Source organism: Mirounga angustirostris, unplaced genomic scaffold (genome assembly GCF_029215605.1).
Source record: "Mirounga angustirostris isolate CCGP_5_RB_7025 unplaced genomic scaffold, mMirAng1.0.hap1 SCAF_17, whole genome shotgun sequence".
In the NCBI taxonomy this organism is placed as follows: Eukaryota; Metazoa; Chordata; class Mammalia; order Carnivora; family Phocidae; genus Mirounga; species Mirounga angustirostris.
Genome location: NW_026991725.1, coordinates 32,676,598 through 32,702,223, shown reverse-complemented (window position 1 = coordinate 32,702,223; position 25,626 = coordinate 32,676,598). Strand labels below are relative to the sequence as shown.

The window sequence follows — 25,626 nt, the reverse complement described above, 5'->3', positions numbered from 1 at the left end:
AACCCATGATTGTCACATGAACTATCCTTACAACAATGGTGATAGGAATTCAGGGCATGAAAGATATCATCTAGCTTGAGTTAGAAGAGCTGGGTTAGGAGCCAGGTCTTGACAATAGGTCAAGAAAGGGCTGGAGATGGCTTACCAGTTAAATACATGAGCAAAATGTCTCCATGGAGCAGTTCAGAAGACTGGGTAGATCAGATGGCTGGAAACAAAAGATTGGGACCGGAGAATCATTGGGTATAAACTGAAAAAGTGACTGAGCTCAACTGTGAAGGGCATCGAATGCCAGTCTTCAGAGTTGAGAACTTGTCCTGTGTGCAATAAGAGCCAGAAGAGGAAAGGAGGTCATGAGGAGGATGGAGCTTGGGGGAGATTAACCAGGGTCCTCTATCAGTTAGAAGTGGAAGCCTCAAACCTCACAATACCTTAAGAAGCCAATGCAGAAGCCCACCTGAAACTGTTTAAATTGGTTTAAATCGGGTCAATACAACTGGTTAACATTACTGAGCCCTGACCATGTGGGCACCCCAGTGTGAAGTATTTTAGCAGATTATCTCCATTAATACTTACAATAGCCTTGTAAGATGCATTAAAATATTATCCTTATTTTATGATGATGCAGTGAAGGCTTAAGATGAACAGCTGGTGGGCAGTTGGGCTGGGAATGGGGGCCGGGCAGCCTGGCTCCTGAAGCTGGCTTGCCACCACCCCCCTGTGCTTCAGCAGGAGAGAGGCTCTCGAATCAGGCTCTACCCTCCAGGACTCTGCCCTTACGATTGAACTCCACCCTCCCATCTCGGGCCTGGTGCTCCCTTTTGTGGGACAGGCATCTCTGTGGTCTGGCCACCCACTGCACTCTCAAGGAGGTGGTTCATAAGTCAGGTGCCAGGGGCGCCTGGGTGGCTCAGTTGGTTGAGCATCCGACTCTTGGTTTCAGCTCGGGTCATGATCTCAGGGTCGTGAGATCGAGCCCCACATCTGGCTCAGAGGGGAGTCTGCTTGGGATTCTCTCCCTCTTTCTCTGCCCCTCCACCTGTTCTCTCTCTCTCAAATGAATGAATAAATCTTTTTTAAAAAATAAAGTCGGGGGCGCCTGGGTGGCTCAGTCGTTGGACGTCTGCCTTCGGCTCGGGTCATGATCCCGGGGTCCTGGGATCGAGCCCCACATCGGGCTCCCTGCTCCGCAGGAGGCCTGCTTCTCCCTCTCTCACTTCCCCTGCTTGTGTTCCCTCTCTCACTGTGTCTCTCTCTGTCAAACAAATAAATAAAATCTTTTAAAAATGAATGAATAAATAAATAAATAAATAAATAAATAAATAAATAAAAAAAAATGAAGTCAGATGCCAGTCTGCTGACCAGTCCATTCTCACACTAATAGGAAAGTCTGCTTGGGAAGACAATTGAGGATCAGAATTTTGGTAATTAAACTTGTAAAATGTATATGAGAGGAAATTGAGTCCTGCTTGGATCTGCTGGGAATGCAAGGCTGGCAGGGCTTCTCAGTGGAAATGCCCAGGTCAGAATCGAGACCTGGAATCCAGGGGGAGTAATCAGACTAGAGCTGTCTATTTCGGCATTAAATGCTCTATGTTTATGTGTTAAATGCACAAACAGAAGCTATGATGTAGGTGAGATCACCAAAGAGGAGAATGGAGATGGAAAGCTGAGGACTAAATTTTGCAGAAAGTCCATATTTAAGGGGCAAAAGGAAGACAAACTAGTGAATAAAGAGGGTGTGACAGGTGAGGAGGTTAGAGAATCTAGGCTGGGATGCATCGGAGAGGCCGCAGCAGAAGCCGCACTGGTTTGCGAAAGCCGCAGATGGGAAGACTGGAAGGACACCTATGAAGACTGGAATTAATCTGCTGGGGACTCAGGGATGGGAGAGTCAGGATCGGGTGACCTTTGGCGTATTCTTCAAAACCAGAGATGGAGAGCAGTTTCCAAAGTGGAGGGATGGAAGTCAGGTGACAGGGGTAACAAGAAGATGGGAAATGAGGATGCGAGAGCAGTTGGTTTAGGACATTTGTAAAGGAAAAGGGAGAAAAACAGGAATAGCTAAAGATAGTGGGTCAAGGTTATTCATAAGATCTGGAAGTGCCATGCATCTTTGTAAGCACAGGGAGGGAAATCACACACACACACACACATTCACACTCACACTCACACACACACTCACACTCACCCTCACACACTCAACAGGGCACAGAGATGAACTATATCATCAGGCTGAGTGGTCAGTAGTCCTTGAGGTGCTAAGTGAAGGGAGGTGTCCCTAGCATCTTGTGTGTAAACAACACGTGGGCAAAGGAGGCTTCGGTTGCTGTCCTTCTGGGCTAAGGAGAGGAGGGGAGATATGAAGGATGCGGGGTGGGGGTGGTGAATTGAGTAAAAGGCACACACTGTCACGGGGCGGCAGGAGGCTGGCCCCGAGCAGCACTGTGTCATGTTCCCTCCCTTGCACCTCCTCCTTTCCTCAGCGCTGTCCCTTTCACTGCCTTTCAGCCCCGGTGGATGAGGTCAAGCTCTCTATCCTGCTGAATGAGGATGTGGAGTCTGGGAAGGCCGTCGTGCTTCGGTGCTCCGCGAACGAAGCATCTGGTCCAATCACCTTCAGGTTTTACAGAGAAAAAGAGACCAGTCCCTTCTACCAGATCACCTTGAATGACACCCAGGCCATTTGGCACAAGGCGAAGGCTAGCAAGGAGCACGAGGGACAATATTACTGCACAGCCTCCAACAGAGGCAACCGGGTCAAAAACAGTCCCCAGAGCAACATACTGACAGTCCGAGGTGAGTCAGGGTCTGAGACAGTGGGATCTAGTGTGGCCTCCAAGAGCGAGGCCAAAGCCTCATCCCTTGCAAGAGGAAGTGGGCAGCTGTTGAGCTCATTTCACTGCGGGTTAAGAGACCAATGTCCTCCAGGCTCTTTTGTTGCAAGTGATAGACATGCATCCAAATTAAATATAAAAGAGGAATTGGTTATTATAAGAAATTAGAAATGTCTCACATAGTTGTAATTCCAAATTCTTGGTCAAGAGATACCAGTTGGCCCATCTTGGGTCAAATGTCCACCCACGGACTACCTATGGCCAAGGGGATTGGGTCATGTGGAAGGGACATAGTTAGGGGAGCCCACACAAGTGGGTAGAAGCTGGTTTCCTAGTGAAGGAGAAGGGCCGAATAGACCCCAGAAAGGAGTCTGCTTCAGTCCAATGGTCCTTTAAGACCGTAGCTGACTCTGTAGCAAACAAACAAACAAACAAACAAAAGACACACAAAAACATCTCTCCACCAGCTATGAATAGTGTCCTTCAGAGGTTGATGTTCATGTAAGATGCTGGTTACAAGGACTATAAAAACTAGTCTTATTTGTTGCTTAAACCTGGTATTATTTCTTGCTGGCAGAGGAAAAACCTATGTGTGTGTGTATGTGTGTGTGTGTGTGTGTTTTTTTTTTTTCTTCGTTCCCAGTCTTTCTTGCCCCATGGATAAAAGGACTTATTGCAGTATTTGCCATTGGAGTGATAATTGCCATCTTGGTACTTGGGGCCAGATGTTATTTTCTGAAGAAAGCCAAGGGTAAGTACAGTTCTTTCATTCCATTCTGGTAGGTTGCCCTGTCCAGGAAACTGGCCCTGGACATGAGGGGCTTCAGCTTCATGGAGGGCTGGTGCTCTGCCCCACTGGGAACTGAGGAGATATAACTGGTGACAATTGTTTTTCTCCTTGGGGTGTCACCTTGATAACCAAAGATTTTGGCTTTGGTGGGCATAAAGCTTTTATTGCCCCCTTGGATTTAGTTAGGCACAAAGGAAAGCGATTGCTTTCCTAGTTGGACAACCCAGAAAAGCTGCATCTGGGGGGAGGTTGCATCTACATGTGGTCAGAAGATGCTGTTTCTGTGGATTTGGCCACACCTAGTCCTGCAGTTGGTAGAGTGCGATGGACACCCACCTAGGTGCCGCCCCCCCGCCCCATCCACTGAATGCCTCCTAATTTGTCCATGATTTCTACCCTGTGCTTGAGGTTAACCACACATGGAAGGGAAGCCAGGATCACCCACTGACACTCAGGAATCAGAGTCAGCTAGCATGAACTTAAGGAAAGGGGCTCGGCCCCACTAAATTCTGCAAAAATTTTTGTAGAGTAGGGCAGGTTGTTTTGGAGACCCGGTGCTGCTGCCTGGGACGGGTGGGGGCAGACGGGATGAGGAGGGGCCCTGGGCTTTTTCTAGAATAAGAAAACTGCAACCCTTCTGGGAAGACAGGCTCCAGAACCAGCCCTTTCCTAAGGCTGACCCTGGCCGTGGTCTCAGGCCAGCTTGGAATTAAAAGCATAAGGACTGATGTAGCCTTTACTTCTTGGAATCATCTTGAATCAAAGAGATAGTTGCCGGTTTATCTGGCTTACCTGGTTCCTCTCCTGTTGACTTCATCTCTCATCACATTCCACTAAGGAAAATTGCTCCTGGCTGAAACAGTCAAAATGTCCATATTTCTGGAGGAAATGATGTGAAATCTCTTGGTATAAGACCAAGAGAAGACCTACTTTGTTTGTTTATTTGTTTGTTTGTTTTCTTCTTCTTTTTTTAAAAGCAGGAATATATTTGGCTTTCTTCTCTCTTTTTATGGGCATTCAATCTTCAAGAAAGTCAGATATGGTTGAGATGAGTCTTCCTATCTCGTACAGACGTGGATACTTTATACTAACTTTGGATTTTCTCTTTCTCTTTTAAAGCCAAGCAGACACCAGTGGAGATGTCCAGGTCAGTGTGTGTACTTGGGAGAGAGGTGGTTACTCTGTAGACATGCATCAACTATAGGGAGATTCTGGTCCTTAGAGGATTTTCAGTGTCTCTTGGAAAACTCAGAAAAATAAGGGTCTTCAGTGTGAGTAGCATAGGGACACGAGTGTCTTTGGCTCCTTGGAAGATGGCCAACTGTCCTTCCATGGGAAAGAATGGCTTTATTCTGAGGTCATGTCCTTCTTATGCTGTTCCTTGTGAGGTCCCCTTTTCCTTATGAAATTATATTGGATGGAATTTTTAAAGATTGCTTACTTGGCGAAATAGAGTTGGCCTAAGGGGGAAAAAAAAAAGGTGGTAATATTTTTACTGTTCTTGAAATCCAAAATTCAAAAGTATGGAAAGGGATAGCTCTGTCCTGGAGAAAAACAGTAGCACAGGATGAAGAATTCAGAGGGGTGGGATTCACCTTGGCCCTGACACTTCTTATTTTTATTATACAAAAGCCAAATATCCAATTTTTATTTCTCAATAAAATACATAAAAAGCTTCACATATTATATATAAATTAAAATGAGTTATGCAGAGTCCCATGCAAAATATTAAAAAGTGTCATTTTCATTTCTAATTTGAGGCTAATATTGACATGTATGAGAAATTGTGTGAGAGCAAATAAAACTCTTCATCAACAATAATGAAATCATATGTATCGCTGAAGGCAAAATATTTTGTATTTATAGTAACTATAATATACAATACTATTCAATTTGGCAGACATAGTCTTTATCTGAAACGATTTCTATAAATACATACCAGAATACATTTCTAACAGGCCATTTATATGTAAGTGAAAGTAACAAGGATATATGTGTGTATATATTTGATTAATATAGGATAATTCTGGTATGTCAAATATGTATGAGATGATGGACTATTTAATGAATGGAATAATAGAATAATCAAGCAATTCTGGAAATAAATGAAGACCATCCAAAGGAGACAAGAAAAAGCTACTTCTTCAGAGCTTGCTATAGTAAGGGAGGGCCCTCACACTTCTTTTAACAGCAAAGAGTTTTTGTCAACATTTTGGAAAAAATGTTTATTTTCCACAGGAGAGGGTAAAGTTTTCCTCACTTCAGAAAACGCCCCCTGGTTTTCTCATATCTTTCCTTGATTGTTTTCGTGGTTTGAAGTTAGAGCCAAAAAAAGTCATACTCTTTCTTTCCTCTTGAAATTTCCTTTTAAGGCCAGCAGCACCACTTCTGAACTCCAGCAACGAGAAGATGTTGTCAGATCCCAATACTGAAGCCAACAGACATTACGGTAGAGTCATGGTTTCCTGCTAAGTGTTTTCCCCAGCTGGCCACAAACTCCCTCACCCCTCTTAGAAGCAGAATCTGTAGATGATGGGGTTCAAGTTGGAAGGGAAGCCCTGTCCTCAAGGAGGGGGACTTCATCTAACTGGTCGTGGAAGTGTGAGCTGATAAGCAAAACAAAAACTTAGGAAGAAAGGCAGAACGTTCTACCCTAATCTTAACCACCTCCTAAACATCCCCGGGAATGAAAGGTGGAGAATAATTATAATGCTGCGGATACCCATCCTGGGTTACCTTCCAAAACTTTGAACATGGCCCAGGTATAATCATTATCCTTTTGTTAGAGAGCGAGAGACCAGTTATCAGATGAAGGCATTGGTAAAAGATCTTCTCAGATGGAATTATTTATTACAAGCACAAGACAGTTTCCGCTCAGCTTTTGCCACAACTGATTTCAATATTTCTCTGTTAGTGGAGGCATTTAAAAGAAATGAGTGGTACAAAGAGTACCTGGTGATAAGGCTTTAGTGCAAGCTTGGAAGTCGGCTCAGTAGGGTGGGAAGCCAATCCCCGCAGCCCCCCCCCGCCCCCTGCATTTCTTTTTTTTTTTTTTTAAAGATTTTATTTATTTATTTGAGACAGAGAGAATGAGAGACAGAGAGCATGAGAAGGAGGAGGGTCAGAGGGAGAGGCAGACTCCCCGCTGAGCAGGGAGCCCGGTGCGGGACTCGATCCCGGGACTCCAGGATCCCGGGACTCCAGGATCATGACCTGAGCCAAAGGCAGTCGCTTAACCAACTGAGCCACTCAGGCGCTCCCCCCCCTCCCACCCCCCCCCGCATTTCTTAATCCCATTAGGTCTTGGAGAAAATTGCTGCAGTCTTGGAGCCAGGGTGATGGCCGCTTCCCAGCGGGGCAGATAATTTTATCACATGCAATGTCCTGTCCCAGACCAGGTTGGGGGCAGTTTTCTTTATCAGAAGGTCTGGGAATAGAACGCCCATGTTCTTTACTAAATGTGTAAGTGTTCCACAAAATGAGAGTTTTAGGATATGCCTCTTGCAGGGCGTACTTGAGGCATATGTTTTAAGAACTGAGCGATTCTTGTAACTACCAAATCATCAACCTTTAAAAAGTGAATAAAACAGTGCCTGGCTGGCTCAGTTGGCAGAGCATGAGACTCAGTCTCGGGGTGGTGAGTTCAAGCCCCACACTGGGCATGGAGACTACTTAAAAAAATAAACATGTAAACAAACAAACAATAAATAAACAGATAGAAGAACCTGGGAATTCCTGAAGTCCATCAAATAGAACAGGAACTAAAGAAAACATACAATGTGGTACAATCCTTACTAAAAAGTGAATAAAACATCTGTAATAACAAAAGTAATGGACCAATAAAGAAAACAGAGTATCATGTAAGAAACTACATTCGGAAATATTTGGACTATTTAGCAAAAAGTAATCCAGTGTTATAGGGGAAATACCTGTTTGTGGTATAAGGGGGGTTCTTTTGGTTATTTGTATTATACATAAATACGTAGACACTAAATTGAATGCTAATATAGACTTGTATTAAAATAGGAATTCCCCCAAATTTCTAAAATGCAAGAAATACTCTAATTCTTATATTGTCTCTCCATGGATTATTTCACTTTATAAAATATTTTAGTAATCACAATAAGTAATTAGCTTAAATGCATAATGGAAAATCATGTATTCTTCAGAAGTATTTATATTACTTATAATCCATAAAATTATTTTTAATAAAGAACAGCTTGATAAAAAAAAAGTTAAGAAGTTCTTTTTGCCCACTGAAGTGGCAGCCTGGAGGTACCACAATTTCTTTAAACTATGTTCTCCTGCATCCAGCTCTCTGGTTGGAGAGGGTTAGTTTGCTAGTGTTTTTCATGTTTCTGGTTATGGGCCTATCCCTTTAGAATTAAGCTTAATTTCTTTTTTTTTTTTAATTTATTTATTAGAGAGAGAGAGTGAGAGAGAGAGCGCAAGAGGGGGTAGGATTAGAGGGAGAAGCAGACTCCCCGCCGAGCAGGGAGCCCGATGCGGGACTCGATCCCGGGACTCTGGGATCATGACCTGGGCCGAAGGCAGTCGCTTAACCAACTGAACCACCCAGGCGCCCTAGAATTAAGCTTAATTTCTTTTTTTTTTTTAAGATTTTATTTATTTATTTGACAGAGAGAGAGAGATCACAAGTAGGCAGATAGGCAGGCAGAGGGAGAGGGAGAAGCAGGCTTCCCGCCGAGCAGGGAGCCCGATGTGGGGCTCGATCCCAGGACCCTGGGATCATGACCTGAGCCGAAGGCAGATGCTTAACCATCTGAGCCACCCAGGTGTCCCTAAGCTTATTTTCTAATGAGCTTGCTCAAAGTGAACAATTCTGAGTCTTGAACAATTCATAAGCAGAAGGATCCCACCCGTGGGATGGTAGGCATCACTGGTATTAGAAAGTGACCACACAGAGGTCGGATGGAGCCATAGGGGGACGAAGAGGGAATCCAGAATCTTCTACACTGCTGGTGGACCACTACTCTGACAAAGTTAGGCCTCACTCTGTGTGTTAGTGGCACTGAGTTTTTGACAAGTTATATAGGAAACTAGGATTTCTGTTGCCACTCATCCTCTTTGTTATTTTTCAATTAGGTTACAACGAAGATGTTGGAAACCATGCAATGAAACCAATAAATGAAAATAAAGGTAATTATCGAACTAAGTTTTTTTTTTTATTAGAAACATTTACAGAAAAAAAGACCCCTAGGAAAGAACTAAAACTGTTAAGACCTGGGGATATTACCCCCCACTCCCCCGCCGCCCCAGTGACCCTGTCGCCAGCTGCTGTGTAAAATGGGGGTGGCTGGTCACTTGCTTCAAAGATGCTATCTTGTGTCCTTACTGGAAAGTAACCTAGGGGCCCCTGGGTGGCTAGGTCGGTTGAGCATCTGACTCTTGGTTTTGGCTCAGGTTTTGATCTCAGGGCTGTGAGAATGAGCCCCACATCGGGCTCCGTGCTCAGCATGGAGTCTGGTTGAGATTCTCTCTCCCTCTCCCTCTGCCCTTCCCCCAACTTGTTCTCTCTCTCTAAACTAAATAAATAAACCTCTTAAAAAAGAAAGACAGCAACCTAAATTCCAGTAGGAAAGAGCTGGGTTATACCTACCAGGGAACTGGGTACTGGGTACTGTAGGAGGATCTCCTCTCTCTTGGATAGTAGAGGTGGGGGCGTTTTCTAAAATAGCATTGTGGTAAATCATCAGGTTGTACACCTTACACTTATACAAGGGTTACATGTCATTTATACCTCAATAAAGCTAGAAGGAAAGTGTTAAGGGTCTGGGATGGGGAGAAGCACACAGGGTACGTCAGGGGTAATAAAAATGTTCTTTTTCTTAAAAAGGCAATGGGTACACTGTTATTTATTATTATTATCTGTATTTTATTCCTAACTTACAAATATTCTTTGACACCTAAGTATTTAATAAAAATAAAACATACACTATAAAAAAATATAAAAATAGCATTGCTGCTAATTTTTAAAGACAATGGACAATAGATTGCTTGCTACGGCCTTAAAGCTCAGAAGGATCGGCTAACTCATTTTTCAAAATTCCCTTCCCCTCTGGCCTGCTATCACAGGAGCTAAAGATATAAAAGAGGTAAATACCAGTGTCCTTGACCACACATCAGTTTTTAGTGCTGGTGAGAAAGACTCACTCTGAGACTTCAAAAACAAAACGATAGGGCGCCTGGGTGGCTCAGGCTGTTAAGCGTCTGCCTTCGACTGAGGTCAGGATCCTGGAGTCCCAAGATCGAGTCCTGCACCGGGCTCCCTGCTCAGCCTTCTCCCTCTGCCCTTCACCCTTCTCTGTCTCTCTCAAATAAATAAATAAAATATTTTAAAATAAATAAGTAAACAAACAATAATGTTACTTTGAGTTAAAGACCAACAACTTTCCCACATTTCACCATAGCGGCCCGACTGCTTTCATTAACTTGTTTTTCGAAGCATATGGCTTATATTCTCAGAGCATGTTTGGGCTGGGGAAACCTGTTCCCCATTGCCTGAGATTCTTTCCATCTTGGAGATAGCTTTCTATGCCTGTGGCCATGGAATAGGCTTCCAGAGTTAACTGCCGTGGCTAATCCTGAGCTTTTGTAAATCCTTCCCCTGTAGAAACAAGGGGACCTGGGCAGAAGGGTCCCTCCACATCCTGGGGATAGCAGGACTCATCACTGTCTTCCCCAGCCTGTGGTGTCCCTCTCACCCTGAATGGCATTCAGCCTGTGTCTGGCTTCCTCCTCGAAATAGGGACTCCTTCAGTCCTTTGAGTGGAAATCTCTAATGCAGGCGGGGTTTTGTCTAACTGTGGGGTGCTGTGGTTCTTTTGAGCAGAGCCTCTGACCTTGGACGTGGAGTACACAGAAGTGGAAGTGACCTCTCCTGAACCTTACCAAGGTAAACAGCATTACTGGAGTGGCTCCGCACGCTTTGCTCTCTGCTTGGGTGTAGACACCAGGGTGAGCTATGCTATGACCCAAGGACAAGGGTCCCTTTGGTCAGTCGGAAGGGAGGCAGTCAGCAGACAGACCTGGACATGCCTACGGCAGGAGCGGGGACCCCTGCCTAGGCTTTTGAGGCATTAAATTTCATTATTATTTACCATACTATTAATAACGAGTAGGTTTTACTGAGCAATTACTAAGTGCTAAGAAACGTGTTTGCTGAGAGACCTTTCGAGGGCTGCCTCACTCCTGGGTGTTGTGGGTTTTCTTCCAGAGCTACGTTCCTTGCCCACACCTAGCATCTTCCTTAAAGAGTTGCTTGTACCTTGAGCTTGGGGAAATGAAACGCATGTTTGAAGGTAGTGAGGGCTTGGCTCGTCAAAGGGACTCTTGGGTAAATGCTTCTGAAAACACAGAGTCCCCTTCTGTGTAAACAGTGGCACTGGTTTCCCACTTCAGGTTTTGTTTTTTTGTGTGTGGTTCTCTCAGGGGCAGGCTGGCTGGAGGTCCCTGGCTCTGGTGCGGTGCTGGGGACACTGACTCAGCCTGGGCCACTCCATAGCGAACACGAGAGCGTCAGTTCCAGTTCCTTTTGGCCCCACCAAAACCATGCATGTCCTCGTGGCCCTCCCTCGCCCTAGCTCTTCCACAGCCTGCTGAGCTCAAAGGAGCCTCCCAGAGCCTTCTGGCCCTGCTGGGAAGCTCTTTAGGGCTATAGCCACGCATCCCCCTTCCCACTGAGCCTAAGGGCTGCAGCTGTGTCCGCTCGGCCTGGCAAGCTGAGGGCCGCTTTCCAGGCCGGGAACGCCTAGCGTTACCCAGAGTCACTGGGCAGTGGCATCCCTTTATCATCTCTGGCTCCATGAGTTGGGAGGAGTTGTGCGTTCCTTCCTTCTTCCTTGCTTAGGTTCTGGGTACCATGTCAGCAGGTATGTGCACGGGATCTTGAGGTGAGGCTGTCCCCTACGGCTCCTAGGCTGCGTGCTGCCCAGTGGGGCACCGTTCCCTGGGAAGGTGGGGGCCGTGGCAGGCCTGGAGTTCTCCTCCTCTTTATTTCATTGTAAAGAGGTTTGCTTGCTAACAAAGTAAGGGTCCGGGCACCTGGGTGGCTCAGTCGTTAAGCATCTGCCTTCGGCTCAGGTCATGACCTCAGGGTCCTGGGATCGAGCCCCACATCAGGGTCCCTGCTCGGCGGGGAGCCTGCTTCTCCCTGTCCCACTCCCCCTGCTTGTGTTCCTGCTTTCGCTGTGTCTCTCTCTGTCAAATAAATAAATAAAATCCTTAAAAAAAAACAACAACAACAAAACAAAACAAAGTAAGGGTCCTTGATGGGCCAGCCCCTGTGCAAACAGCAAAGGTACAGATAATGATCCCCACCCCCCAGCCCCGACCCATGGAGGTAGAGCCCGTGAGGGAGCCAGGAAAACAAGGAACCGAAGAATATATGGATAGCGTCAGGTTATGGTTAGTGCTCGGAAGGAAAGGAATGGGGAGCAATGAGAAGGCAGGTTTGGGGGCTGGCATTTAAGCTGGGGCCTGAAGGGCACAAAGAAGGTGGCCCCGCTAAAAGGAGAGAGGGTTAGGAGAACCCAGGAAATGGGAAGGACAGCGCGAGGTGGCCCAGAGCTTGACTCCTTTGAGGATCTGGAAGGAGGCAGATCAGTGTTATCACCAGGGGAGAGGGGCTGAGGGTGGAGCCAAAGTGCTGGCAGTGGATGGATTCGAGATAGATTTCAGAGACGTGGCAACACTGGATGAGATTTTATGGCAAGGATCGGGGAGACCGAATCACTACAGGTTGCATGACTGACTAACCGGATGGACAGTCAGGATGCCTGAGACTGGGAGGAACAGGTTCAGTTAGGTGAAACATGAGATGCCCAAGAGGAGACAGACAGCACAGGGGGCCGGCGCTCAGAAGCGAGTCTGGGTCGGCTGTGGCTAAAGGGGCTGTAGGGGGCTCCCCTCCAGCCTTCTCTGGTCCCGCCAGAACCTGCCAAAAATGCACCCCCCCCCCGCCTCCACCCCGGGCACTGTGCATCATGGGCTCAGTCCCCTTCCTCTTAAGGGGACTTCTGGCCGGGAAGGGACAGGGAAGACTAACAAGAGGGCAAGGCTGCCCAGAGATTTTGCATATGTGTAGAAAAACCCTGCTGTCCCCTGACCCTCCAAACTCTGCTGGGCGCTCAAGCAAACAGGGCTTGCCCTGGGCTCTGGCCTTGAGGTTCTCATGCTCCCCTCGCAGAGGGGAGCTGGGCCAGGACGAGGTGGGATTATGAGCGCTGTGCTTGATGGCCTCAGAGGGTTTGGACTGGAGGAAGCTGAAGGAGAAAGGACACAGGGTTTTGTCCTTGGAAAAGGGTCCATTTTCCACTCTTTCGAGAATGTTTCCATGTTAGAGCGTCTGGTTTTCTTTTTCTTGCGTGAAGGTGGGGTGGGCTCTAAAGGGAAAAGAGGTCCTCGGACAGGCTGAGGAGAGGTGCTTTCCTTGCCAGGCCGAGCACAGCTGCAGTCACCTTTCCCCACGTTGCTGCGAGGGTCTCGGGAGAGCTAGAGGGAGTGCCACGTGGGTGGAAATGGAGAGTTTCTAGAAGGTTCAAGTTGAGTTTTCTGGACCCAGTGTCCTGGGTGCTCAGGGATAGCAGGGCAGGGCAGGCCTGGCCTAGGATGCTGTCCCCTTGCTTTCTCATGGGTGGCGGGTGGGGCGTCACTAGGGTGAGGAAAGGGCTTTGTGCTTTCAAGGCCAGTGATGAGTAAACTTGATCTGGTCTTGGCCAACCCAGTTCCCTGTCCTCAATGCTCCCTCTTCCACAGCTGGGATGGGGGAAGGGATGAGGATCGTGCCCAGCTCTGCCTCTGACTGGCAGCTGACCAAGGAATCACTGCAGGGTGGAGGCAGGGTGGGAAGGAACTTGTTAAAGCCGGTCTGTTGCTTGTTTGCTCTGAGGCTAATTGCTGGGAAAACCCCATGACGTTGAAACCATCTCTTTCTCGGTTAAACAGAGAAAAACAGAAGCCAAAATAAAGCCCCATCCGGAAACATCCCTGACAGCAGAGACAAACAGCCTGTTGGCCTGGGTTACTCATTAGCAGGCAGCTGCCGAGCAGAACAGGGTGGCTGTGATGAGCTGCCAGCCCCCACCCATCACAGGGGGCAGAACCGGGGGAGAGGGGGCAGCAGGAGGAATCACTGGGGCAGCTGTAAGGGTAGCCGCTCTGCCAAGAAGTGGAAATCACCCTGCTGCCCGGGCTGATCCGCAGTTCTAAGGAGGAAGGGGGTCAAGTGCAGCTCTTGAGTCCAGAGGGTGTTAGAGTGTCCCCAGGGTGACCAGAGAGGTCTACCAGCAAGCCTGGGGGCTGTGGCTCTTACAAGAGTGTCCAGCCCCAAGGCTGGGCCACCCCACCTCATCCCTCCATTCCTTCCCCACGGCCCCCACTCCCACTGTGGGACAGGGTCTGAGGATGAGCTAGCAGGGACCCCAGTGCACCTGATATACAGCATCCTAAATCGTTTCTCCCAGCGTTGTCTGCCCCACAGCCTGGAGCTCCCGAAAGCTCCAGGTCTGAGTTACCTCTTCCCTTCCTTGTCCATGGTGCCCAGGATCATACTGAACGCGTGACTTGCCCAGGCCTAACATGGCACAGAATCCCTTAGGGATGTGGTAGATCCCCAGGAGATGTGGGAATCCCTGGAGTCTCCCTGTATACCCCCAAATCTGGTGCCACGGACGGAGCACGGGGAGTGACGTAAGCATCTCTGCTGGCCTCTTAGAGAAAAACAGGTGTCCTGGCAGAGGGGTGCTTGGTTTCTCAGCCACACTGGTTGAGTACCAACTCCTGTTTGGTGCCTTGGGGGAGTCATATGAAGCCTTCTACAAGGCCCTGGCCACCCCAGATGGCCCAAGTTCACCTGTTGGGGGATCTGAGCCACCCCCACCTCCAGGCTTCTTCCTGGTGTTCAGGTCCTGGCACAGGAACCACCACCATTCACCATTCAGTGTCTAATGAATGACCATGGTTTTAATCCTAAGATCTAAAACCTCAGGGAACAGGCTGACTACGCCAAGGCCTTCCTGAAGTTCAGGGTCTGAGACAGAGACCCTTGCAAGGACATTGGTGCCTTCACTGTCCTATCAAACCTCTATGGCTGCCTCCAGGTAACTGTGCAAGGCCTGGGATCGGGAGGTGCACCGGACCTCAGGTTCTGCTCTGGAGGAGCTCCGGGTCCACCAGGGAGACAGTCGTGGGGACAAATAATGTCAGTGTGGTCATGGGCAAGTGTCCCCAAAGTGCTGTGGGAGCACAGGGGTCCTGCGTAACTGCCCTGGGCACAGGGAAGGGGTGAGTGTGTTAGGGAGTAGGTAGGTGTGTGAGGGTGTGTGAACCCAGGCGCAGGAACAAAGCTTGTCCTGGGACTTGGAGGAGGAATGGGGCAAAGAGAAAGGGCCATGCAGGCAGTGCAGGGAGATGTTCAGGGTCAGGGGGCTCCCTGGAGCCTAGTGAGTCAAGGGTATCTTGGCACAGTTAGAGTCCGTGGCATGCCCCGGCCATCTGCCACCAAGGAAAATAACACCCACACGGTACTGAGCATGGTGGCAGGAAGCATCTTACCCTGTCTGGGGCTTCATTTCCGGATCTGTAGAATGAGAATGTTGGCCGCATGTAGAAAGCTACCTTTCCACATTGAGGCTTTCTGGTCCTTTGTGCAGGTGAGAGAAGACGGGGGGTAGTGGCCGGGCCCCATCCTGGTCCCTGAGGTTTGTGGGTGTGTATGTATGTACATGCTGTGTGTGTATACATTGGACGTAGGAGTATGATTCATGTAGACACAGTATAAGTGTGTGTCCAAGTGTGTGTATACACAGCCTGTACATAGACTTCCACTTAAACAGATGCCCGTATGGGTGTTTTGTCCCCCAAACCCTGAGTCTCCTCTGGGCATAATCCATACCCTGGTCGGTCATCTGTCTGCTATTCCGAAAGAGTCCAGACCAGAGGATCTCAACCCTATCTGCGTCTTAGAATCTCCTGGAAGCTCTTTAAAAAACCCCAGTGCCAGGGCCACCCCGGACCAATCAGAACCAGAATGAGGCCCCGGTGTTGGCATTTGAAATCAACTAGCCAGTTGACTAGCTGTGACTCAGTCACAGCTGATCCTCGAAGTCACAGATGATGCACAGGCTCTAACCCAGGCCTCAGGTGATTGGGAGCCCATAGCCCTGCCTCCTGGGAGGGGCTGGAGGAACAGCTGGACACGGGGACACCCTGGCAGGGGAGCAAGGATGGGGCCCCTGAGCTGGAGGCTGTAGGTGGATACTGGGGACCCCTCCACCTGTGGCCTCTCAGGTCCAGGGTTCCCCTGGAGCAGGTGGACCTGCCCCCGTAATGGCCTGTTGACCTCATCCTTCCAGGTTGAGAGTGACGCTAGTTAGACCAGGATCTTCTAAAGCCAGGAAATGGCCTGAGCTTTGTGGCAAGCAGGTCTCCAGGCCCTGCTGGAGATGGGTGCTCGTGGGGTGGGGTAGTGGGCAAGCAGGGAGCCTCGGACATTCTCCTGCTTCAGCAGTGGGCTGAGCTGGTGCCCAGAGGCAGCTGTTGACCTGTACCTGGTCACTTTCCAGGTCTGGAATCCAAGGGCACAGAGACGGTGTACAGTGAAATCCGGAAAGCTAACCCTGGTGAGTGAGGGCCCCTGACTCCCCCAGCCTGGGGGCTGCTTCCCCCTGAATCATCCGTGGGGGCTTAGGAGTGGGCAGAGAGAAGAAGGAGCAAAGGAAGACAAAAAGGAGTACTGCCCCTTACACCGAAGTTGGTGACATGCCACCCCTAAAAAGTAGCCATGTGTTACGTGTGCTGTAATTTAGTCAACGCACACGTATTAAGTGCCTACTGCATGCCAGGGAAACAGGACCTGACACATTCATACCCAGCTAATGGGCAGCTGAGCTGGAGTGTGTCCTGGCGCCACTATGTGCTCAGGTGACCCCAGGAGAAGCAGCGTGGCCCCACCTGTGCTCAGGTGCACCCAGGGCGCCTCACCTGCCCTTCCCCCCGCCCTGCCGCACGGGCCCCGGTGCGCGGTGGGCGCCCAGAGTTCGTAGACAAAGTCAGTGCTTTGCTTTCAAGACATTGGGTAGCTCAGTCTTTCTGAGAACATGCTGCCTGGGGGTGGGGGGTGGATCTGCTCCTTTGATTCTCCTTTTCTTTGATGCTGGACCCCAGTTCAGTCCCCATCTCCACCACTTCCCCATGAAGAGCTTCCCCCAGGACTGAGCACAGTGCCCAAGCAGACGTGGAACTGGGGAAGCTCCCAGCAATATCATTTTTTGTATCCTTTTTCTATCCCATTCTGGGGAAATGAATGGAATACAAAGACTCCTTTTTAAATTCTGAAAATAAGTCACAACCCAAAAGGCGTGATTCTGGGGGAAATAATCACTACGTGGATATCTTGCCTCAGACCTGTATTTAAGCGGATTCTCTGGGAAGCGTTACAAACGGCTGGGAAGCTTCGGGACAGCCCGGCTACTCTGAGCGGGCTCCACGACCGGTGGCCGTGGTGGTCTCGGGGGGAGCCCAGACCCACGAGAACCCGAATCTTCAGAATCGGACCTCTAACAGACTCCCAGATATTGCTGACACTGCCGACATTTGAGAAGCACTATCCTAACCGGAGGAGACGCACATTTTAGCTGAAAGAGGGATCTCCCCTTAGTATGTTTTTTAAATGTATTTGCATGGGTAGGGCAGAAACTCAGCCCCTTGTGGAGCTTGACACTGACTGACTGATTTTTCAGAAACCATCTCCTGGGGCAATTGTTGGCTTCAGCATCTCATTTTGCACTCTCAATACGTTCAGAGCTAGCAAAATGCAAACTGAGAAATAAATAGACCTTCTCTATCTTTCCAGTGTAACAAAAATCTAGAGCTCCAGTAGGGTTCACACGGTCCTGTTGGGTAATTGTGTAAAAACACTCCTGCTTTCCTCGAGGTCCCTGAGATTGTTCACTTTTAGTTGCTTTGGTTATGCAAAAGGATTGAGCCTGTGTTACAATATCTCTTTAAATCCTCACAATAAGTCCCATTTTACAGATGAGGATACTGAAGCATAGAGCAGTTAAAACACTTGCCCAGGTTCACACGGGAAGCAGGTCCCCAAACTAGCCCACCCTGGAGCTGGATTTCCACACTCCTGATCGTGGGTCAGGGAACTGCACTGCCTTTGGTCTCGGGGAAAGGAAGCTGTGGTGTGTGGAGCCCGCAGGGATTCCCCCCAGAGGGATCCCCCACACAGGAGACCTGCAGGAAGTCTCAGGGTGTGCTGTGGCCTGAGCCTGCTGCTGGAGACCCTTTATAGCTGGAAAAGGCCACGCCCAGTGTGCATCCTGAAGGGTCTGTGTTAGGCGCCCCGCAAATTAGACTGACAAAAGACAGATTAACAGGAGAAAAACAAAATGATGAGAAACTGCAGAGTGGTTAGAGGTGGGGGCTTATTTAGCAAGTTAACCAAGAACAATAAATTTTTTTTGTAGATGCTTTCTGCATCCGTTGACTGTCATTTGCCTCCAGCTCGAAATAATCCTATGCCGATGTGGCATATTTGGGGGTGGCATATTGTGATTTCCTGTATCTGCTTTAGGGCAGCTGTTCAGATGGGCTCCCTCAAGGGCCCTGGGCTGGTTCTCTAGGCCCGAGTCCTCAGTGCCCCCGCTGTGGGAACCCGACTGCTCCCTCTGGCCTAAGGCAGGAACAGACCGCAGGACCCAACCCTGTAGGGACTCAGGGTGGTATTACATCTATTTTGCTGGCAGACATCTGAGCCCCAGTCCTGGTGCTGCCACTTGGCAGTTGTGTGACTTTGACCAAGATGCCTAACCCCTCTGAGACTCCAGTTTCTTCCGCTTAGATTAAATAAGAAAAGGGGGGAGATGGTACGAAGTACCCCCTGCACCAGTCCTCATAGTATACCTATCCTACAGTGAGTATCCAAGGCCTTTTAGCTGAAAGATGCCAGAGAAACTTGAGCCCAGGCAGAGACCAGAGCCGTGTCCCAACTCACCCCACCCCAGGGTGCTCCCCCTGCCCCACCTGGGCCATCAGGAGTCCACTGGGGCTTGGGCACCTCTGTTGTCTGATCTCTGACTTGGCAGACCGTTCCTGCCCAGCGTTTGGGGGGTAGAGAGAGCCCTGGGTCTTGTAGCCAAAACCACAGTGCTGCCTTGGAGGCCTGTGCTGGACCCTTGCTGAAGAGGCTCCGTCTTGGAAACCTCAGAAGGTGCTGAGCATTTCCTGCTCAGCTGCTGCTTCCCAGGGCGGTAGGGCCCCCCCCCCCCCCCAACCCCACCGAGGCTGCCGGCCTCAAGTCAATTCTCTTCTCTTTCTTTTCCTCTTACTGTCAGATGCCACTCTATGCTCAATCCTCAAAACCATCCTAGGGGGGACGGAGGCCCTACTACTACTCCTGTTCTGCAGATGGGGAAATGGGCCCAGAGGTTAAATAACTTGTCCCCGATCGATCCCACGGCCAGTGGTTGGCAGAGTAGAGATTAAGAGGCAGGGAGCCTGGCTGCAGAGTGGTGCTCCTCACGTTTCCTCTCCATGCTGCCGAACCCATGGACTGCATGCTGCTACATTTTCCAGCTCTCTGTTTGGCTTCCCATTATCATTGGTTTCCTTAGAGGCTTCACCTCTATTAAGAGTAATAGCCTATATGGTCTGGGTGACCCTGGGTGAGTCGTGGAACTTCTTGGGACTCTGGTCACCACCTTTGTGGAATGAGGGGCATGGGCCTGAATCTAGATGGATTGTTCTCCAGGTCTGTTAAAACACAGATAGCATGGTACCACCCCCCTGAATTTCTGATTCAGTAGGTCTGGAGTAAGGCTAATTTGCATTCCTCACAAACTCTCACAAAGCGAGGCGATTGGTCTGGGGACCACACTTTCAGAAGCTTCTTCTAGATGCTTCCAAGTTCCCTTCTGATTATATCACTCAAATTATGTTCTACTTCTTGTTTAAAGAGGTAGGGTCTTTCTCATTCCCCAGCAATCTTGGAAGGATCACTCAGGGTTGGCCAGCAGAGAGAATCCTCCAACATGGGTACACGCATGTAGGCGTGTATGTGGGGGGGCGGCGGGGGGGGGGTGGAGAAAGGTGACACCTAATAAAATAAAGGCCCTGGGGAGGTGGGTCTCTGGACAGGCCAGTGAACAGGCTGCGTGCAGAGCTAAGTCTTCTCTAACCTTTCCTTCTTAGGGTTTTATTCTTCCCACCTTAATTTCTCAGTCCTCACCACCTTCCAACCAACAGCACTTCAGGGCTGGCTATTTTGGGAAATGGCTCACAGGGCGTAGTTCTGGCTCTTAAACCCCTTTTTTTCCCCTGAGTGATACAAAGGAAAACTGCTCCTCTAGATAAGCTAAAGGCATGGGGCAGGCCTGCCTCCAAGGAGCAGCCCCAGGGCAGGGCTCTGGGTAGGACCAGCGCCCTGGGGACAGGGTGAGGAGTGGCGGGCATCTGTAGGCGGGGGGAGGAGCCAGGTCTTCGCAATCTTGGCTTTAGGCTCCAAGCTCCTTGGCGCGTGCGTTTTAACTGTGACAAAAATATACATCACACTTGGCACTTTAATCACTTTTAAGTGTACATTTCGGTCGCATTAAATGCATTCACATAATCGTACAACCATCATTACCATCCATCTCCAGAACTTTTTCATCTTCCCAAAGTGAAACTTCATACCCAGTAAACAATAACTCGAGACTCTCCCCAGCCCCTGGCCACCACCATCCTACTTTGCATGTCTGCGAATGTGACTAAGCTCAGCGTTTTTATGTCAAGTGAGGTGGTTGAATGGATGCTTAAGTTGCCTTCTAGTTAGAACATTCAGAGAGTCTCGTCCTGGCAGCTGGAAGTAACGGTCATTTGTCTACGCTTCGGTTCATCCTGAACCATTCCCCTGGACGTGTTGGTACTAAGTAACTTCTAAGAGTTACTTCCTAGGTCCCTTGGAACCAACCCTAATCCTTTACTCACCCTTGACTCCAAGACCCTCTAGGTGTTTGCTTCTCAGCCTGACTTTTCCCTTCAAATCTGAATTAAGTCATGGATCTCAGGGGCCAGCTCACTGTGTTTCTGCCATGTTTGTGTTGGCTGGACTCCACCTGGATGGTTCTTTGCACTGTAATCCTAAGGGGAACACCCTAAGCGGGAGATAGAGGCCTGGGGTTGAGTCTCAGCCCTGCCCTTATCCAGTTGTATGACTTGGCTCCTGCCCCTCATTTCTCCCTCAGTTGTTAGTTTCCTCAATATTCAATAAAATGCCCCTGACCCTCGTGGAACTGCTACAGAACACTCGGTGTTCTCAGGAGGGTGTGTTGGGGGTAGGGGCTAAGCGCTGTAGTGGGCAAGGTGGGTCAATAAAATGGGTGTGAGGGGGCATCTCTTCCAACTCAGTGTCCCCTGCTGGGTCATGGCTGTGGTTAGGTCTGCCCTTCTGTTGCAAGCCTACTATTTTGTTGACAGAGAGCTAAGCTAACGTCTTGTCCCAGTCCTTAACTCAGTCCGGGCAAGGAAAACCCTGATCTCGGAGCTTTTCCCCTTTCTAGCTATTAGGTGATTCATTACAACACCTTAGGGAAAGAAGGAGAGGGGTTCTCAGTGCTAGGAAATTTACTTCTGAAAGAGACCACATTGAGAGAAGCCTAAGGAGGAGGGAAAACAAGCCCTGGAAAATAGCCAGCATGGGGTTGAGAAAGAGCTTTTGCATCTATGTAACCATCAGCTGGCTTAGGTAATGGAGACCATGCAGATAATTTCTCATAATTTAGATCTGCAAGCTTGAGCACTTGAGGTTTTTTTAAAGTACTTATTCCTTTTTCAATGATTTGCCTAAGGTCAGGTTTGCAAATCCCAGTCAGCAACGGGGGCTCTGGTTATGGCTTATGATCTGGCTTTCCAGAAATGGGAACAAAGTCTGTTTTTACGTCTCTTATTAAGCAGTAATGTTAGGTAGTCCTAAGAAGTGAGTGTTTAAGAAAGCCATGCAGGTTACAATTTGTTTCCTTTCTCTGTTAATACTTCACTGGAGCCAATTTTTACCCCCATCACCAATAACCTTGGACTTTATGCAAGGTAATGTGTCACACATCTGGGTTCTCTTGATTTAGATGGTGGAGTCCTCCCAGGGGGCTTGTTCATAGCTTTGGTGTCTGAGGTGCAGGGTGATGTGGCATCAGAAGCCCCCCACCACACCCCCAAATACCACCCCCCTCCCCCGGTCTCTCTTTTTACCTGTCATCAACTTCCCCTTTCTCTGACTAATCCAGGGAAAGGTTTGATTTTCTTTTGTTCCCCTTGCTCTCCTGGTGACAGGAACTAAAAGGGAGGCATTATAACTGGGCGGGGACCCTCTCCAATAAAGGCATGACCACCTCTGGCTTTCTCCACAACTTCACTCTCAGCCTGGCTGAGTCTCGCGTGAACTGCACTTTCTGGCTCACCAGGAAAGTTTGTATCTTTACTCTGACTCAGCGCTTGACATTTTCTAGTGCTCCAGCTTGTTCTTTTTTTTTTTTTTTTTAAGATTTTATTTATTTATTTGACAGAGAGAGACACAGCGAGAGAGGGAACACAAGCAGGGGGAGTGGAAGAGGGAGAAGCAGGCTTCCCGCCGAGCAGGGAGCCTGATGCGGGGCTCGATCCCAGGACCCCAGGATCATGACCTGAGCCGAAGGCAGATGCTTAACGACTGAGCCACCCAGGCGCCCCATCCAGCTTGTTCTAAAAGTGCTTCATAAAATGGCTTGCAGCTCATCCAAAGCAAAACCTATTAATGTATATTTACCCTGGATTTTAAAACAGAAGAGCAAAGTGGTTTACTACAATCAGCAACGCAGTCAAGTTCTTCCCTGTGAAAGAACTCAGGTCTAGGATGACATTTCCACAGCGTGGAGCACTGGTTCTCAAGGCAGGAGACATCTTGGTTGTCATGATTTGGGCAGGGGGCGGGGGGTAGAAGGGGGACTATAGCGTCTAATGTACAGAGGCCAGGAATACTGCTAAACATCTTACAATGTAGGGGACAGCCCCCCCAAAGAAGGATCCAGCCCAGGGGCGCCTGGCTTGCTCCGTTGGGAGAGCATGAGACTTTCGATCTCAGTGTCATGAGTTCAAGCCTCACATTGGGTGTAGAGATTACTAAAAAACAATGAGTAAACTCAGAAAAGAATGATCCAGCCCAGAATGTCAATAATGCCAGCAACAAGAAACCCTGGCTTATAGGAATCTACCTCCTATGAGTCTTCCAACAGGAGAGCTGGTTTTCCTCTCTAGATGCTCATGCCCACCTCCAAAGGTGTCCTGAGCACATCCCACCTGACAACTCCAGGCCCTGGGAAGAGATGCCGAGTCCTGCTCCAGGGACTAACCTTTGCGTTTGGGTCAGACGCTAACCTATACCTTCACATCCGAGTATCTGCTCACTCAGCCTTCACCTTCTGCTCTCTCTTTTCCTGGTGTTCCAGATGTTTCCAAAGGGGGTAGAAATTTAATATACTGAGAGTAGCTGTCATCAAGAAAGAACCATAGAACAGAGGGCCTCTCTGTTGCAAGCCCTCTGGGAGGGAGAGAAGAGCACTTGGGGGTCAGTCCCCACCCATCCTGTTTGGTCCAGAGCGAGCCAGGCCAGTGGGCACTGCCAACCCGGCCCCAGGGGACTGTTTCCTACTTCAGAACCCAAGAGGGTAGAGAAGTACTCTGAAAAAAAAAAAAAAAACTGGTACTACCCACCAGATTCTATTTTTTTTTAAAAGATTTTATTTATTTTAGAGGAGAGAGAGAGAGAGAGCAAACAGGGGGAGGGGCAGAGGGAGAAGCAGGCTCCCCCCTGAGCAGGGAGCCTGACAGGGGCTCGATCCCAGGACCCCAGGATCTCGACTGAGCTGAAGGCAGATGCTTAGCTTAACTGACTGAGCCACCCAGGTGCCCCCACCAGATTTTATTTTTGTGGTGATTGCTCTATTACCAAAAAGAAGCAGAAACTACAAGTGTGCATAAACCTAGGGTTCCTTCAGTACTTACCAGCATATTCGAAGTTTTAGTATTTTATATTCATATTGCTTTAGGAAACACAGCCTGAGGCTCTTTCTTTCTTGTGTCTGATTGCAGAGCCCCTGGGGCTTAGGGGGAGTGGGAAGCATGGGGTCCTTCAGGTCCTTCCAGGTCAGGTTTGCGTTGGAGGTGGGAGTGCCGCCCAGGCCTCACCTCAATGCGTGGAAGTTTACACAATGGCTTGACTTCGCGGTCAGGCTGATTCATCCATTTGGCCGTTGACGTCTGCCTCTGGCCCAGCCAGGACAGAAAGGGGCCCCTTAGGAACTTCTGGCCCTGTTCCCTCTCAAGGGGACGCACAATAGAGCTGTGATAAGACAGGGTTTGAGGGGGGAAGTGGACTTTTGGAAACAGGATATTTTTAAATTAGAAAAAGAAACAGAAGGGTTGTGGCCCCCGTTGTGACAGGTGGGCTCTGAGACTTCCCCAAACTCAGAAGGGACTGGGTTTGAGGTTGGGCCTCTGAGCAGAAACTGGGGCCCCTTGGAGTACATCCCTCTAGTAACACTGAGGACTCGGAGGGCAGGGGTGATGGCCCTCCTGCCATCACCTCCACCACCTTCAAGAATGGCGACCATCCCCCACACCCACATCTCCCTTCGCCAGACAAGAAGTCCCTGTGGTTTCTCTGTCTTCGGGTCTGTGTCCATAGGGGCTGTTTGGGAATCAGCCCCAACCATGTGGGCCCCTGCCCATTTAGAAACTGCTATTAGTGAGGGCCTGGTCCTTTCCAAAGGGAAAAACACAGCCCTCTCTTGCCAGTGGTAGCGAAAACCATCTCTAACACAGGCGGGGACGGCACACCCTCAACACAATGTCTCCCGTTCTCGGTGGCCTTCCTTCACCTCACTCTGATCTTCTGACATTTGGCCAGGCCCATCTAAAGCACTGCAGCCTGGCAGGGGCAGCCAGTCCCTCTGGCAAGAAGCCAGTGTTGAGATGAGGCTCTTCGGGGGAAGGGGGAGACCATGCCATCCCAGACAGCCCTTGGGTCCTTGGGCCGTATTTCCCAAGAGCAGTGGGTGATGTTTATACCTTCTGCTCCCTTGATCCCACTCCTGGGAGTGGACAGATTAGTATGAAATATGGAAATAGCTTTATTGGCAAAGAGGATATGGCAGCACTATTTAAAATAGCAAAAACTTGGGGCGCCTGGGTGGCTCAGTTGGTTAAGCGACTGCCTTCAGCTCAGGTCATGATCCTGGAGTCCCGGGATCGAGTCCCACATCGGGCTCCCTGCTCAGCAGGGAGTCTGCTTCTCCCTCTGACCCTCCTCCCTCTCATGCTTTCTGTCTCTCATTCTCTCTGTCTGAAATAAATAAATAAAAAATCTTAAAAAAAAAAATAAAATAGCAAAAACTTGGAAAGAGCCTAAATTTTTAAAGTAAGGGACTGGATAACAATTGCACATCTATTGAATGATAATTACGCGGCTACTGCCAGTTAGGTTTAAGAAGGCGCCAGAGAATATTTGTAAAATCGTGTTATGTAAAAAAGATAGGCTATAAAAATGGTCTCTATTGTGTATCAGAACTCAGAAAAAAAGCCTCTTGAGAGCAGAAAATCACTGGAAGACAAAAGCATCAGCAGGGTTTGAATCAGCTGAACCACCTAGGCGCCCCCACCAGATTTTATTTTTGTGGTGATTGCTCTATTACCAGAAAGAAGCAGAAACTACAAGTGTGCATAAACCTAGGGTTCCTTCAGTATTTACCAGCATATTCGAAGTTTTAGTCAAACAGAGATCATGTTTATCTGCTACTTTTCTTCTCCGTAGTTTTCAGGGCTTTTTTCCTGAAATAACATGTGGTACTAATTTAACAAACAAACAAACAAACAAACAAAAAACCTCTTTAAGGGGCACCTGGCTGGCTCAGTGGAGTGTGTGACTCTTTTTTTTTTTTTTGAAGATTTTATTTATTTATTTGA

General features: G+C 48.8%; 1 protein-coding gene across 11 annotated transcripts in view; it reads left to right on the top strand.

Annotated features, from left to right (window-relative positions):
- PECAM1 (platelet and endothelial cell adhesion molecule 1) overlaps nucleotides 1-25,626 on the top strand; it is a 118,332-nt gene that overhangs the window by 25,712 nt on the left and 66,994 nt on the right. For 6 of the 11 annotated variants that reach the window (XM_064583005.1, XM_064583007.1, XM_064583008.1 and 3 more), the window contains 7 exons: nucleotides 2,512-2,799; nucleotides 3,481-3,588; nucleotides 4,747-4,774; nucleotides 6,000-6,076; nucleotides 8,734-8,787; nucleotides 10,481-10,543; nucleotides 16,212-16,268. In XM_064583005.1, the coding sequence (XP_064439075.1) occupies nucleotides 2,512-2,799; nucleotides 3,481-3,588; nucleotides 4,747-4,774; nucleotides 6,000-6,076; nucleotides 8,734-8,787; nucleotides 10,481-10,543; nucleotides 16,212-16,268 (675 nt within the window). The remainder of the gene's footprint in view (nucleotides 1-2,511; nucleotides 2,800-3,480; nucleotides 3,589-4,746; nucleotides 4,775-5,999; nucleotides 6,077-8,733; nucleotides 8,788-10,480; nucleotides 10,544-16,211; nucleotides 16,269-25,626) is intronic. The other 5 variants (XM_064583006.1, XM_064583011.1, XM_064583010.1 and 2 more) reach the window with 1 other exon arrangement.